We start from the raw sequence: 16,450 nt of genomic DNA, 5'->3' as shown, positions 1-16,450 counted from the left end.
GACCATGGTTCCATGGCGGCTATGGCCACGGCCTACTTTTCTAAGCTTTTTACTGCTGATTCTTCTCTATGTGCGGATCCAGTTATAGATTTGATACAGACTCGTGTGACTGACAGTATGAATGATGGCCTGTGCACAGATTTTTCAGATAAGGAAATAGCTGATGCTCTCTTCCAGATTGGACCACTCAAGGCGCCAGGGCCGGATGGATTCCCAGCCCGCTTCTTCCAGAGGAACTGGGCAGTTATGAGAGAACAGGTTATGGCAGGAGTGCGGGAATTTTTTCGTACAGGGATCATGCCTGAGGGGGTGAATGACACTTCCATTGTTCTCATCCCGAAGGTGGATAACCCGGAGAGGCTAACTGAGTTTCGTCCAATAAGCCTATGCAATGTCATATATAAGGTGGTGTCAAAGTGTTTGGTGAATCGACTGAGACCTATTTTGGATAATATTATCTCTCCTCAACAAAGTGCCTTTGTCCCTGGCAGGATGATTACAGATAATGCACTAATTGCCTTTGAGTGTTTCCACTTTATTCAGCAGGAGAAGGACCCTAGCAAGAGCTTCTGCGCATATAAGCTGGATTTATCAAAAGCTTATGACAGGGTGGACTGGATCTTCTTGGAGCGAATGATGAAAAAGATGGGCTTCGCTCGCCGGTGGGTGGACTGGATTATGGCTTGCGTCACCTCGGTGAGATATACAGTGAAATTCAATGGAACCCTCTTGGAATCATTTGCACCGTCGCGCGGGCTACGGCAAGGTGATCCTTTGTCCCCGTTTTTGTTCCTGTTTGTGGCTGATGGTCTATCTGCGTTGTTGAAAGATGGAGAGCAAAGAGGAGATTATACCCCGCTAAAAATATGCCAAGAGCGCCGGGAGTGTCTCACTTATTATTCGCAGATGATACGTTGCTCTTCTTCAAGGCAGAGGCGGACCAAGCTAAAAAGGTCCAACAAGTGCTAAATACATATGCAAAGGCCACTGGACAATATATTAATCCGTCTAAATGTAGTGCCCTGTTTGGCACTTCGTGTCCAGCCATGATGCAAGACGTGGTGAGAGATATTCTCCATATTGGTACTGTTACTTTTGAGGAAAAGTACCTAGGCCTTCCAACGCCCGAGGGTCGCATGTCTCGAAGTAAATTTCAGAATCTGCAGTCCCGGTTGTTGAAAAGGATTATTGCGTGGGGCGACACCCTCTCTCTGGCTGGCAAGGAGACTATGATCAAGGCAGTAGCTCAGGCCATCCCTACGTATATTATGAGCGTTTTCAAGTTACCTATGTCTTTCTGCGATGATCTGAACAGAATGGTCCGGAATTTTTGGTGGGGGGCATCGGAAGGCAAGCGGAAAACACATTGGATAGCATGGCCAAGGATACAAGCTCAGAAAAGCAAGGGTGGTTTGGGATTCAGAGATTTCCGCCTCTTCAACCAGGCGCTCCTAGCGAGACAGGCTTGGCGTTTGCTAACTAATCCCACCAGCTTGTGTGCGCAGGTTCTCAAGGCACGGTACTATCACGACGGGCGCCTCGAAGATACGGTATTCTCGGGGAATGCATCTCCGACTTGGCAGGCGATTCAGCACGGCCTCGAGCTCTTGAAAAAGGGCATCATATGGCGCGTCGGGGGCGGGCAGGACATCCGCATTTGGCGAGACCGGTGGCTGCCTAGGGAGCCATCACGCCAACCCATATCCCTGCAGGGTACGTGCCGCCTAAGGAGGGTGGCGGAGCTCCTGGATGGCGAGGGGTCCTGGCGCATGGACCTGCTCCGCCGCTACTTCCTCCCTGCGGATGTCGACGTCATCACCAGTATCCGTACGTCGACCCGCGTCACCGAGGATATTATTGCATGGGCACCGGAGAGGAACGGTATCTTCACCGTTCGGTCCGCCTACCGCCTGGCCATGGACGAGCGCGAGCGTCCTTCGGCTTCCGCCACGAGCAGGGCACCGGATGGTCGTCGCGCCATCTGGAAGATCATATGGGGGTGCCCTGCTCCCCCTAAGGTACGCGTGTTCGCTTGGAGAGTCGTCACCAACTCACTTGCTACTTGGGCCAATAAAGCCTCGCGACACCTCGAGCTTACTGACATTTGCCCCTTGTGTGGTGTTGAACGCGAGGATGGATTCCATGCGCTTTGCAGGTGTCCCCTGGCAAGAGAGCTCTGGCGAGTTATGGCCTTGGACTGGAACATCCCCAAGGTGGAGGCCATCGTCAACACTGGCCCAGAGTGGATCTTTTCACTGCTGGACCCCTTGGATGAGACGGCGAGACTGGTGGTGCTCATGACCATGTGGAGAGTATGGCATGTCCGGAATGAGATCACACACGACAAGGCGCCGCCCACTGCCGAAGCCTCTCGACGCTTTTTGCACGGATACATCAACTCACTCATGTGCATACAGCAACATCCTGATGGTAACCTAGAGAAAGGGAAGATGGTGGTCCTGCCTTCACCACCACGCGCTCCAGAAAGTACGGCGCCCAAGGTGCGCGCACACTGGGTACCGCCCCAGCCGGGCTGGGTTAAGTTGAACACGGATGGGAGCTACATAGCGGCCACAGGTGCGGCGGGAGGAGGTATGATCCTGCGTGATGACAGAGGCGAGATCATCTACAGCGCATGTAGGGAGCTACGTACATGCGACAACGCTTTAGAGGCGGAGCTAGAAGCGTGCAGAGAAGGCTTGGAGCTGGCCTTGCACCGATCTAACCTACCTATTCTGGTTGAGTTGGATAGCGCGGAGGCGGTGTCGATGATTACAGCACGCGAGATGGATAGATCGTCACATCGTGCACTTATAAAGGAGATTCGTAGGTTGGCTGGAAGCGATGCTAGGGAGATCTCTTTTACTCTTTGTAGCCGTCTGCAGAACAGGATTAGTCATGAGCTGGCCGCCTATGGCCGTAGCACTCCGCGCACAGCAGTCTGGCTTACTGCCGGGATGGACTTTGTTATAAACCTGGCTCTCGCTGAGAAGCCTCCTTGAGTAATGAGAATTCCTTTTTTCTAAAAAAAAAGAAAGAAAGAAAGAAAATCCACCGTACGCACCTCTCAAAGATAGGATACGGCTAGGGTCAAGTTGTTGCATCCCCAAAGAGACCGAGCTAGATAGATAGGGGGAGCTAGAGGAGAAGGCATGATCTGGCCGGGCACAGATTCGTGCTGCGGCCCCCACACCGCAGCGTGCAACCGGGCGCACACAACACAAATGCATGCAGCGGACCGGGAGCATAGTCCGTCCGCAAGGGCCAACCCGTAAAAATCCTCCTCCGCAGACATAGAGGATCAGTCCACGGACACGAATGCGGGAAGACGTCATCAAATCGTAGTCGTATACATTCGGCCTTTCGAATTTTTTCCTAGCCCGCAAGATTAAGTAGCTGCATACACAGACGTTCAAATAGCCGCATGCAGCACAAGTTCAAATTTTTTAAAAAAATCAAATATTACATCCCAACATTGTTGTCCCCTTTCACCGCCTACTGATGCCCAATCAGATCTTCTTTCAGTTGCTCGTGAGTTGATCGATGCCGAATTTGTTGATGCATTTGAATAAACTCCTCAAATGAATGACCGGATTCTGGTCCGGAAGTTGGGTAGGATTACCCATGTTCTCAAATTCCAGACATGCGGTACCATCGTCACCCTCATCCTTGACGATAATGTTGTGCATGATCATACAACATGTCATCACCTCCCACAAGGTCTCCGGATCCCATTGTTTTGCAGGTCCACGGACAACTGCAAAACGGGCCTGCAGAACTCTGAATGCCCTCTCGACATCATTTCTAGTTGCTTCTTGTCTTTGGGCAAAGTGAGTCCTTTTCTGGCCAACTGGGTTTGAGATGGTGCTGACAAAGCTAGCCCATGAAGAATAGATACCGTCAACCAGATAGTAGCCCATGTTGTACTCATGTCCATTGACAGTATAGTGGCAAGGAGAAGCTTTTCCTTCAGTCAGCCTCGCAAACAATGGCAATTTTTGCAGCACATTGATGTCATTGTGAGAACCGAGCATGCCAAAGAAAGCGTGCCAAATTCAAAGATCCTGTGATGCAACTGCTTCAAGAATGATTGTGGGCTTCTTAACATGACCCTGATATTGCCCTTGTAAAGCCTTCGGGCGGTTCTTTCATTTCCAATGCATGCAGTCAAGAGATCCAAGCAAATCTAGCCACCCTCTTGCTTCTGAGATTGCCAGGACCCTCTCCCTGTCCGCCACAGTTGGTTCTCTCAGGTACTGAGGTCCGAACACCTCGACCACGGCAATTACAAACCTAATCATGACATCTCCGCATGTGCTTTCAAACATCCGTAGGTACTCGTCCCACGAATCAGCGGCCGTGCCATATGCAAGCATCCGGAGTGCGACCGTGCACTTCTGGTAACCAGAGAAGCCAATCGTTCCAACGGCATCCTTCTTCGTGATGAAGTAACCATCGTAGGACCGGACGCCATGGTACAAACGATCAAAGACAGTCTTGCGCGTCCGGAAACGTCGGCGAAAATGGTCAGCAAATAGTGCATCCGCGGCAAAGTAGTCGGCCATCAGTGTCAAATGCCCGCGTGCCCTATTGCGGTTGAGCACTCGATGACCCTTGATCGAGCCCTTAAAATTGAGAACATGTTCCTCCGTACGCTCCGCGCCTTCAAGGACCGCCTGCATCATCGCCGTCTCATCGGAGTACTCCTTGTCAAACGACTCAACATACTGCTCGTATATGTACTCCAAATCGGAATCCATTGCCAAATCGAACAGTTGCCAGGCACGATATATAGAGGATGGTACCTGGCGGGGCGGTAGGAGGACAAGGGGTTGAACGGAGACGGAGGAGAAGCGGCGGGGAGCCCTGCTGGATCGCCGGAGGTGACAGAGACGTTTCCGGCAGAGATGTGGCGTGGTGGCCGGGGTGGTGGAGCGGCGGCGACGGCAAGAGAGAAAGAAAGGAAGGAGAGAAAATGGGGATGATGGAATCACGGGTCGGGGAAGGGTTTTGAGCGGGCCTGGGGTGTCGGATTCGTACGTTTCGCGTGTCCGGACTCCCGTAAAGCTCCCCCATTTCTATCTTCGTTTTGCGAGAGAAATTGCATCCGGACCGCCCTGCGGATCCACGTTGGATGATTTTGACGGTATGGACAACACGATTGGAACGGTTGCGGGGAATTTACAGGGCCCAAGCAGATGCCGCAACGCAACGCGCTCCGTCCGAGCTCTGAAGCTCGCTCGCGAGCGAGCCCGCGGTGAATCTGGGGTCGCGTCGCGCGATCGGAATATGGTCGGCCGGATCGGAACCCGCCAGACGTGCGGTACGACACCCACCCACCCACCATCGTACGCTACGCGCGCACGGACGGAAAGAGGGGCCACTCCCACGGGCCGGAATCGCCAGGTCGCGGCGTGTAGCGCTAAAGCGGGGACACCCGCAGCGCGGCGCAGATCACGGCCTGCTCGCCCTCCCTCCCTCCCTCCCTCCCTCCGGGCATCGGCCTTTCGCCTCCTCCGTCCGCCGCTACTTGCGACCTCGATCCATCCATCCATCCATCCATCCATCACAAAGCTTCGCCTGTGCATGTGGCCGTGGTAGGGCAGCAGAGCTAGCGATTTGGCCTAGTTTGCCGAGGCCTACGGCGGGCCGGAAGGAAGGGATAGACAGACAGATGGATTCTTCCTGCTGCTGCTGCGGCCTCTGCCTCTGCAGCAAGCAGGCAAGCATTGGAGCGTGGCGCTGGTGCATACATGAATGCCCTAAACTCTTTGGGGCTTTTCTCTCTTTCTTTTTGGGACTGATGGGCATTGCATTCCGTCTGGGTGGGTGCGCAGCACAGCACAGCACACACTTGTGCACCGACCGGCAACCAGCCTTTCCGTCTCCTTTGTTCCTTGCTGCCTTGCTCTAATCTGTCAGAACCATATACCCTGCACGGCCCTGTTCATCATGTACTCTACTCCCCCCGTGCTATTGCTACCCGCTTTTGCTTGTCCTCTAATGTGCATCATTGTCCGGCTGATTTCTTCTCTGTTTCAGTCATCTGAGGACGGGGGGGAGGGCCTTCTTTCTTCCCGTAGAAGCGACATAGCCGCCGCAAGGCTGAGAAGCTTCCCGGCGCTGTTTTCCAGCGCCGCGCCCCCCTCCCCCCCTTCGCTGACGACCTCTCGGTCACCGGTGGTGAGGGGGGGTCACCGGATCTCACGCATGCGGACGTGTGTAGCTATAGGTTTAGGGTTCTAACAGTTTAGGCTTTGGTCATTCGACATCTTGGCTTCGGTGACGATGACGACAGAGCAGAATAAAGGAACTCCAGATCTTTCTTCGATGTATGTGCAAGCGGGGATGGCATGACAGGCGGCGACATCCCTATGATGGACTTGCGTTCTCGGGCTCCGTCGTCGCAAAGGCATTTGCTCCAGTGCCGGCGCGGAGCTTGGGAGGTAGTCGAGGAGTGGATGCAGATAGTGGTCTGCGTCGGCCACATCCAAAAGACGGTGGGTCGTGTGATGAGTCCATGGTTGGCGGTTGGCAGGTATGGCTTCCTCCTCCGACGTCTTTGTCAATCGGGGGTGTCAGGTCTGGAGTTTTATAGCGTGTCCGAGGTGCTGCCCCGGTCATATTCTTCCACCGGCAATGACTTCACCTTTAGTAAGCCACTTTGAAGGTCCGAAAAGCTGCATATCAACGGTTGAGCCGCGTCGAGCTCGGGTGTAAAGGTGATCCGTCATATTTTTTTCCTTACCGGCTGTTGCGACAGTGCCGGAGGCGGGTGATAGATGTTTGTGTGGCCTTGATTATATTTTTTCTTGTTGATTGATGGTCCTTCGTGTAAAGGCTAGCATTATTGTTGTTGTTCTAGTTTTGTCGGGTCGAGGCCCAGATGATCTCTGTTGTATGAACGAGACACGTATTATCATGCGGGAAAAAAAAGACATCTGAGGACGACACGTACTGCACCGCAAAGAAGAAAAAAAAAAGGAGAGGAGAGGACTGCACGTACTTGCAACCGGTAAGCACTGGCACATTTGATTCGATCATGATCACGAGGCTAGATAGCTAGTTAAGTTAGCTGTTGACCATGCAAAGCTAGCTAGTATATATACGAGCCGGAGCTGCTGTCCGGGGTGTGTACCGCGAACAAACAGGTGCCCGTCGTTTCTAGTTAGATACCCGTGACCGTGTCTTGGCTCCAAGTAGAAATTCGGTGATACGGAACGCAAGGCAAAAATGATGGTGCAGCAGAATCGGTCCACCCCTGTCTGTGCGGGCCGGCGACACGTGTCGACCAACCGTTGCACGCGAATAGCACAGTACAGTAGTAGTGGAGTACCTAATCTTATACTCCCTCCGTTCCTAAATATAAGTCTTTCTGGAGATTCCAAAAAGTGACTATATACGGAGCAAATGAATGAATCTACACTCTAAAATATGTCTACATATATCCGTATGTTGTAATCTATTTGAAATGTCTAAAAAAACTTATATTTAGGAACGGAGGAAGTACTACGATCGAGGTGGGTCAATGCACCCTGCTTGGCTGCCGTTGGATCGATTGAGATCGGTACGTAACCGCGGGTGTGTTGGAAGCTGAGAATTTGTGCCCTGTGCCAAACCCTAGTTGGACGCTCTGGGTGTGCACTGGTGAGATAGAAGATCTCCGGCCCCCGACCCGACGCGAGATCTTGATCGGAATCACCTGTCACGCGATCGAGCTCCCGATGCCCGATATGTTGGGATCCGGTACGTAAATCTACTCACGCTACAGAGGCCCGTACGATCTCGAGGTTTTACGGTCGCCTCATGGATGGATGGTGGCCGGGCCGGTGTGTGGTAGAAGAAAGTAAAGCGGCCGGCGGTGAAAGGAAAGCTAGCTAGCTAGCTAGGCTCGTCCGTCGATCCTTAACCCTCAAGACACATATGTCGTCGAGCTACAGCTTACACTAGCTACTACGTAGGTACGTAGAGGGCTATGGGTAGGCTGACATGAGGTGACCCAAAGGGGACAGCCACTCGACCGGATTCTATTCGGCGAGAACTACATTGTCGACCCGCTAACTCCATGCATTTCCCCGATACCTCAACCTTTCCCGCCCTCCGTCACGCGTAATCACAACAGTAATAATCAACTCAAACTCAAACTCACTGTGCCCGGCCGTTACCTACGTACCATCATCCAGATTATCACTCCCTATTTGGTGTTTTTTTTTCCGGATAAACTTCCGATCTATTTGTATTGGTACAACAAACACTAGAAATAATAAAAATTACATCCAGATCCGTAGACCACCTAGCGACGACTACAAGCACTGAAGCGAGCCGAAGACGCGTCGCTCTCATCGCCCCTCCCTCTTTGGTGATCTATAAGACGTCTTATATTTGTTTACATAGATAGTATCATATATTTAACTCTGTCCGAAATTTATTTGTCTAGATACGAGTGTACCTGACACTAACACTAAAATGTGTCCCCGTACATAGATTAACATCCTGACAGATAATCATTGAACGCCAAAAGGTTGTACGCGCGCACCCATCACGACGCAAATCATTGGCAGTGCAAAAAAGGCTCGAGTTCCGTGGAGCTCAGGGCCTATTTATGATCGAGACAGGGTTTAGCTACTACTCACCTAGTAACCTCCGATGGTTAATTCAGTTCCGCTAGCTAAGCTAATGATATATCAGCTTTAGTCGTTGATTGCGTTGGCCCGACCAAATATGGAGGCGGTTCCCCTATAAATGACGGGGCCGGCTCCGTCCCATGGCTAGCTAGCTACCTAGCACGTACCTAGGCGACTCCCTTTTGACCCTTCTTCTTCCTCCTCCTCCTCCTCCTCCCTCGGCTCGGCTATATATACGCAGCAACCACCTCTCACTTCCCTAGCTATCTTCAATTCACCACTAGATTTCCGAATCTCCAGCCCCTTCTTCATAGCACAGATGATGAGGATGTTCTTCGAGGAGGACGCGCCGCAGCCAGACGAGCAGCTATGCATTGTAAGCACACAAGCCAGACTCTTCAACCTTAATTTACTCTCGGTTTAGTTCGATCCGCTGCATGCTTCTATATATATATATATATGCAAGGAGATAGATGATCCATCTCGCTTGCCTTGCTTACCTTGCTTCATTCAAATCTACTTATAAATTTTTGCATCGCTAACGTAACGTGTCTTGAGCGAAAACTTGATAGAATGAAATTGAGCACATTATATATATACTACCATGAAAGATGAGACGCTTGTTTGGCTTCTTGATTTTATTTATCCATTGCTTGAAAAATTATCATGTTTGTTTGAGGACGAAGCAATCAAACGTACGTACCTCGAGAATTGCCACTTGCTGAAGATTCTGCATTCCAGATTGGAAACATGGGCATAAGTTCCTTTCTTTAGGCACCCACAGCTCTAGCCATGACTTGACGTCCTTTTCTTGCATGGTAAAGCCTCTTCCAAAGTTTTGACAGTTCAAGCAGTAGGTGCACATCTACAATCGATGACATGTCAGACAGTAGCCAAACTACGCTCCCACTATGCATAGACAGGACGTCCACAGCATATCTTGCACTTTGTTCACCGGCATATATATCTCATCCGTCCGTGCATGACACAACCGACCGAATAGGATACTTCCAGATCAATCCATATAATCACAGGATTAAGCGATCGCGCTTCTATTTCATCTGCAAATGCCAATACAAATATCATTTATCAGTCATAAAGTAAAATCTCCAAGATAACGGATTGTACAAAGCCAATTATTTAAAATATAAATATATATATATATGCATGTATCTCGTCCATATTTTATAAACATAGGTATCCATGCATGGCAAGGGTCAGAGTGGTACGGTCAAATGGCTAATATCAGAAACCCGCCATGCGAAATCCGTCAAATGATCAGAGACGACCATACTACCATCCCAGCCGTTGATGCAGAAATAAGAGCATCTGCAGCACAGAAATTCCCGGCGTCTGATTTGCATGGACGCCACCCTATAAAAGGTCATTTCTGCATCTGCATGGAGGGAGAAACAGGCTTCTTCTTTCCTCCTCTTCCCGCAAGGCCATAACCCATCTTCCTCGCCGCATCGCGATTCGATCTTTCACAGCTCCGTCCGGAACCATCTCTCTTCTGGAGAACCAACAGAACAGTTCCAAGGAATTTGATCCGACAAGCTGCAGCGCCGAGACAATCCGGTCGTCGCTGTTGAGGACCGACTATGCTCCCCGACGACGATTGCATCACCGTAATTGATTCTCAGACACAGATCTTGCTTAATTCTTTTTCGTATGTAGAAACATGCTCCAGGGCAAAAACCAAGCATTTTCAATTGCTCTTCCTGGTACCTTGTCGATGCTTGTTCCTTGGGTGATAACTCAATGCCCATCTTAGGTGATAACTGCATGTACGATACAATAATCTTAGGTGGAATCTTTCAATGCAGAAATCAGCATTCAAAAGCACCAAATCGAGATGAAATCTTTCAATTCTGAACCCGAGGAAGTACCAGACTATAATTAGTTAATTACCAAAATCCCAGTGTTTTTGTTTTTTAGATCTTCCTTCTTATTCTTTTTTTAGAATAAAATTCCATCTTAATCTTCACAACCTTTTTATGTCCACACTTTTGAGTTGCTTTTGCTCACAATATTCTTTGATGATTTCTCTTCAAACAGAACAGTAACTATATCCGGAAGAGGGCAGATGGGCATATATGATACAGTCTTTGATCCTCTCTTTATTCTTTTCATTATTTTACAAAAAGTACTGCTTTCTCGGTTAACTACATAAACAATATTTACGCCATAACATCATGTATGCTTGTCAACCTTAGTACTCAAGAACATACATGTGACTTTACTGATATACAGAATGATGTTATCACAATATTCCTTATTAGAATGAAATTTGTGTGGTAAAATGTACTCACATGTTTTCTCACCTTTGAAATTTACAGGAGGGGATCTCAAGCCCCATAGCTGCTCACATACTTGATTTCTGCGATGACGGCCTGGGTGATAACCTCCTTGCCGCAGTGACCTCTACCTCCGGCCCATTTGCAGCCTCCTCTGAGGATGTTTCATCCTCCTCCACTGCCACCCCTCCCCTCTGCAGCTACAGCGATGACATCCCAGAAATGCCCTTCTCCCCGTTACCCTGCTTTGACTCCACTCTCTCAGCCCTACTTGAGGAAGAGCAAAACGCTTGCCCTGATACCAAGCTCATTCCCCCAATCAACGAGACACTTGCAGCATCAGGATACTATCAAGCTGTGACCGGAGAGACCAGCATAGAGCAATTCGGCCAACCACGGCTTCCCCAGAGTATAGCTGAACCCTTGCTGGCAATGCAAATGAGCAGCACTGCACCTATCTCGATGCCTCTTGCTCCAGGGTGTGATGAAGATTGCCTCACGGCAGCACTAGCCAGAGGGTACATGAGCCTGGATGGTGCCCTGTATCCGCAAACAGGAGCAATGATCCCGAGTTACAACACAGAGGCATCAAAAGTAGGATTCTTCAATGGTAATAGTGCTAATAGCAATGGTATGGTGGTGTTAGATATGAGTGACATCGGTGAGTATCAGAGGATGATGGAAGGCGAAGGACTGACCAGAACATATAGCGATACAGATTCCATGAAGGGGGCTTATAGCAACACTGCAGAGATGCAGGTAACATCCGGAACCTAACAATCAAGTAATATCATACTGCTTAACTGCGATAGTACCAAATTTCCATGCAGCACTTGTAAAAGAAAACTGCTTAACTAAAAAATTAGCTTACAAATGATATTTGAAATCTCTCTGACCTCTAAACAGAATGCGGGGAACAACCAAGACCTGGTAAATGGATGCAACGGAAGCCCACCAACATTACCTCCAACAGAAATCTCAGGAATAGAAGATTCCACCTTCAAAGTTGTGCGTCTTTCAGCTGAACAGAGGAAGGAAAAGATCCACAGGTACATAAAGAAAAGGAATGAGAGGAACTTCAGCAAAAAAATAAAGGTAATATGGAGCATCTCAGACACAGCACTGCTTGCATAGGCATCTTACCAATTCAGTTCTGATGACACGCAACAAAATGCAGTATGCTTGCAGAAAAACTTTAGCAGATAGCAGGCCCCGTGTCCGTGGAAGGTTTGCAAAGAACGAGGAACTTTGTGAAGCAACAAGATCAAGCTCCCAAAATCATGAACAGTATGGACAGATTGTAAGTCTTCTAGTATATTACACTGTCTTATCTTACCAGAAACAGCCCAGTTTATTTAATGATCACGCATAAAATATGGTCATGTACTCATCAAGTCATCTTTTACATTGCTCCATGCAGTCAGTAATAAAAGATAATGCAATCGTGTAATTTTCTAAACCAAGGTTCATGCTTGTATTTTCTCAGGCGGGTGCAGATGGAGAAGACATGCTTGACTCGTCCGATATTCTGGCACATTTGAGTGGGATAAACAACTACAGCTATAAGTATAATTGTACCATTGAATCATGGATATGACTACCACACCTGCACAAACTAAAGTCTGTGTTCCGCTTTCAGTTGTGCAACCATAATCCATAGTTTCCCCTTGATCTAGCAAAATAAGGCTACAGCTTTACAGGTTCTGTCACAGGAGAAGTGCTTCTAGTTCAAGTTATGGTAGATTTGGTGTATTATCAATCTGTTACCTTATGCCGTTCTTAACAGTGAGTGTGTTAGTTAGAGTCTCCAGAGCAGTGATTTGTAAAAATAGAATTGTGTCCTTGTCGTAATAAACAGTATCAAGAGTTACCCAAACTATTCGCCATTCTAAGGTCTCCCCACTCGGTGTACATAATAACAGTATTCACAGGAGAACAAGGCGTGGAAGTAAGGCAACTTTGGACAATTTAAAAAATCGGAATAACACTCCAGTACAGAGAATCCGTAACATCTGGCCGTATGGCAAGAAGATTGACAAATTAGAATCCAGTACGATATAGGAGTAATTAAAATGAGAGTTGCAGCTCAGAAACTTCTGCCATTTCAAGTATAATCATATATGCAATCAAATACTGGAAATGCACAAGACATTTGTTAACATGATCATGTTGCTGGTCATAAGCAATTAGTGCATCACAGACCATTTGTACGTGAAAGCTTATGCACATCACCATTGGATAGCAGAAATGGAGGACTCAGATAATGCGGTTGGATTCATTTGAATTATAAGCAAAAGGCAAAATGGGCTTATAACCAATTAGGCCAAGAACTCCATATTTTAACTAGTGGCAAAAAGAGAGCAACTCCATCTTAAAAATAATTACCCATCCATCAAGAGCACCGCAGAAAATGAGAAAAACAAACCGGACAGAGGAGATCCTCCTAGAGGATTCTGAACTATTCTATGCCGAACCCTTGTAGATCGGGTCAGTTACAACAGAGAACCCAAAAGCCTATCTAACACCAGGCCCATTGTACAGGCCCAAGATAAATAAATAACAAAAATTGCAGTTATAAACTTATAATTCATTTCAGATACATGTTGTACTTAAAGAAAAAGTTTGCAGTAGAACTCAAAGGTGAAGTGCACACAACAATGGGCACTGTTTTTACATCATGTACTCAGTAATGCTAAGAGTGTGGTGAGAGGTTCTTGTCTTCTTGACAACAAAACATAAACATTTCAATTGATGGGTTTCAGCCTGCATTCAAGTTATCCAACAATGACCCACAATATAGAAAATCCGCAGTTGGTTAACAGGGAAAATCCTAACTTATACATTAATTTTTCATTCTTACTGAAACTGAAACACTGCATCTAAGGTTCCAGCAAAAGTTCCAACCTGACCATAAATAATTTAAACATCTCAAGTTAAACGGAAACACCGTCCCCTCCAGAAGTGAAACTGGAAGGTGGAAGCATTGCCATATTGAAATTCTCTACATCAGCAAAACTATCATCAATAGTACCAAATTCCCAAACTCAATATAAAACCAGAGAAGTAACAGCTAACTGAAGAGGTATATGGAGACAAGTAGTGAGCATAAACCACCGATTTTATTTACTTTACTTGTTGATTGAGGGGTAATGCACAAACAAGCAGTCGCAGCTAACTGAAAAACCAACACACATGAGCTAGGAAGCAAGCATTGGATCAAAATTGAAAAGCGTACGTGACTACATACAACATCTGATGATATAAGCAACTGTACAACGCAGCTGTGTGCTAATTGCAACTAACTCACTAATTTGGCCATCTCAGGCAGGCAGGGGCACCGCGAGGCAGAGCAACAGGGAGGGGTCCGGGTCCTCCTCCAACCAGCACCCCTCGTCCTCCATCTCGACGGCAGTTCCAGGATCGAAGAGCACAACCTGGGCTTCAGATTTTGCAGACCCGGCTAGGACCAAGGTAGTCGTCCTGGTGAGGCCAAGGAAGCGGACGCAGCGGCCGCGGCCGTCGTCGTCGGCGCCCCAGAAGCGGCCGCCGACCCAGACGGCGACCTCGGAGGCGATGACGGCGACCTTGACGACGACGCCGAGCGCGTCGACGCCGTTGCGGAAGCCCTTGTGGACCTGCAGGCCGAGGAAGCCCTCGACGACCTTGGCGGAGTTCTTGGAGAGCTTGTATCCGGACTTGAGCAGCGCGAGCGCGAAGAGGGCGGTGGGGGAGGAGGAGGAGGAGGGCGAGGAGGCGGCGGCGGGGAGGAGGAGGAGGGTCGGGGCGAGGCGGAGGAGGGAGGCGGCGGCGAAGGCGGCCTTGACGCGCTTGGAGGAGGGCAGCGAGGGGAGGCGCGCGGCCGGGTCGAGCGCGCGCGCCGCCTTGTAGGACTTGGAGGCGGCGAGGAGGGCGGCGAGCGGGGAGGAGGCGGCGGCGAGGACCCGCGGCGCCCGGAGCGCGGCCGCGGCCGCGGACGTGGTGGCGGCGAGCGGCTTGAGCGCGCGCGAGCGGGAGAGGAGCAGGAGCAGGCGCACCCCCAGCGCTACGCCGACGGCCGAGGTGGCGGCGGCCGTGGCCGCCGCGATGGGGATGAGCGGGGCGGGCATGGGGCGGCGCCGTCGGGGTCACAGGCCATAGGAGAGGGGGCGTGGCGCACGACGGGAGCCGGCCGGCCGCCCGTGGGGGGTGGGGAAAAGGGATACGGGACGGACGGCAGGAGCGACGTGGACGCGGCCGCGATCGCCCGTCGGGTCGGGGTCGGGTCGGGCCGGGCCGAGTCGCGCCGGCCAGATTTTCTAGGTTGACCCGTGTGTGAGTGTGTCTGGTGTGGCCGAGACGAGATGCCGATTCCGAAGAATAGCCGCGGCGTGGGGGATATGCGGCGGCGGCGAGGTGCTGATTCCGGCGAGCGGCCGGGAGGATATGCCGGAGTGGGAGTATTGCTTGCACTCCTTGGCTGGTGCACGCGGTGGCTGTATGCGGCCGTGACGGTGAAATGCCGTGCTGCACGATCGATCGGTGGCTCTCCAAGAAGAAGCGAGCACAGCTAGCCACCACGCTGCGCTGCTATCGGTGTGGCACGTCCTACTTGAAGAGTGAAGAGAGCCAGTTTTCTCCCGGTTTTTTTCTTCTCTGCATTTTTTCGCTTGTTTCTTCAGTTTTTTTTATTTTCCTTTTCCTTTGGTTTATTTTTTCTTTTGTTTTTCATACTATATTTTTTGTATATGTCAACAACTATTTTCTAATACATGTTTAAAAAAATTAAATACAAATTTAACATTTTATTAATATACGCGCAACATTTTTTCTATTATTTTTATTACTTTTCAAATGGTTCATTAACATTTTTCGAACACAAGATTAACATTTTTTAATACATGGTTAACATTTTCCTATATATTTCTTAATGCTTGATTAACATTTTTTAAATAAAAAGATTAACATTTTTTCAATGCACATTTAACATTTCCAAACACTTGATTAACATTTTTCAAACACTTGTTCAATATTTTCTCAAATGCTAGATTAACATTTTTATATACATGATAAAAAATGATTCATCATTTTTTAATACATGGTCAGTATTTTTTATATACACATTTAAAATTTCTCGAATGCTTGGTTAACAGTTTTCAAATACTTGTTCAAATCTTTTTCAAATCCTTATTAACATTTTTCTATACATGATCAATAGTTTTTCAAATAATTGTTCAAAAAATATTGTGTACTTATTCAACATTTTTCAAATGTTTTTTGAAGAGTGTCTTTTGTAAAATATATATGTATATGTATATGTATAAACAAAAGCACAAAAATAGAAGCAAAAAACAAAAAAAACATAAAATAAAACCGGAAAAAAGAGGTTGTGGCCTCCCTCAGTCATGGGCCGGTCCAGCTCGCTCGCCCCTTCGGGGAGTCGGAAGCCAGACTCGCTGAAGGCGAGATATAGGGCACCCCTAAAATTTAAGAAAATGGGTGGCATGCCCCGGCATGGTGATGCGGGCCATGCTTGGCCCACGCTTCGCCCAT

General features: G+C 48.8%; 2 protein-coding genes across 3 annotated transcripts; one reads left to right on the top strand and one right to left on the bottom strand.

Annotated features, from left to right (window-relative positions):
• The first annotated feature begins 8,873 nt into the window (after positions 1 to 8,873).
• Positions 8,874 to 12,797, top strand: LOC123098967 (uncharacterized). 2 transcript variants are annotated; one of them, XM_044521063.1, is made up of 5 exons: positions 8,874 to 9,000; positions 10,964 to 11,680; positions 11,828 to 12,016; positions 12,099 to 12,221; positions 12,408 to 12,797. In XM_044521063.1, exons 1-5 carry the CDS (start codon positions 8,944 to 8,946, stop codon positions 12,516 to 12,518), a joined length of 1,197 nt encoding a protein of 398 aa, XP_044376998.1. In that variant the 5' UTR covers positions 8,874 to 8,943; the 3' UTR covers positions 12,519 to 12,797. The 2 variants fall into 2 exon arrangements, with proteins under 2 accessions (XP_044376998.1, XP_044377000.1); XM_044521065.1 differs by lacking the exon at positions 8,874 to 9,000 and adding an exon at positions 10,018 to 10,252.
• A 1,224-nt stretch (positions 12,798 to 14,021) lies between these two features.
• LOC123098968 (uncharacterized) lies at positions 14,022 to 15,164 on the bottom strand. Its single transcript, XM_044521066.1, has one exon. The coding sequence runs from the start codon at positions 15,025 to 15,027 to the stop codon at positions 14,242 to 14,244; it is 786 nt and encodes a 261-aa protein (XP_044377001.1). The 5' UTR covers positions 15,028 to 15,164; the 3' UTR covers positions 14,022 to 14,241.
• Positions 15,165 to 16,450: the final 1,286 nt, after the last annotated feature.

This window comes from Triticum aestivum, chromosome 4D, assembly GCF_018294505.1.
Source record: "Triticum aestivum cultivar Chinese Spring chromosome 4D, IWGSC CS RefSeq v2.1, whole genome shotgun sequence".
Classification (NCBI taxonomy): Eukaryota; Viridiplantae; Streptophyta; class Magnoliopsida; order Poales; family Poaceae; genus Triticum; species Triticum aestivum.
Note: the sequence above shows the minus strand (reverse complement) of the source record. Positions and strands in the feature narration are given on the sequence as shown.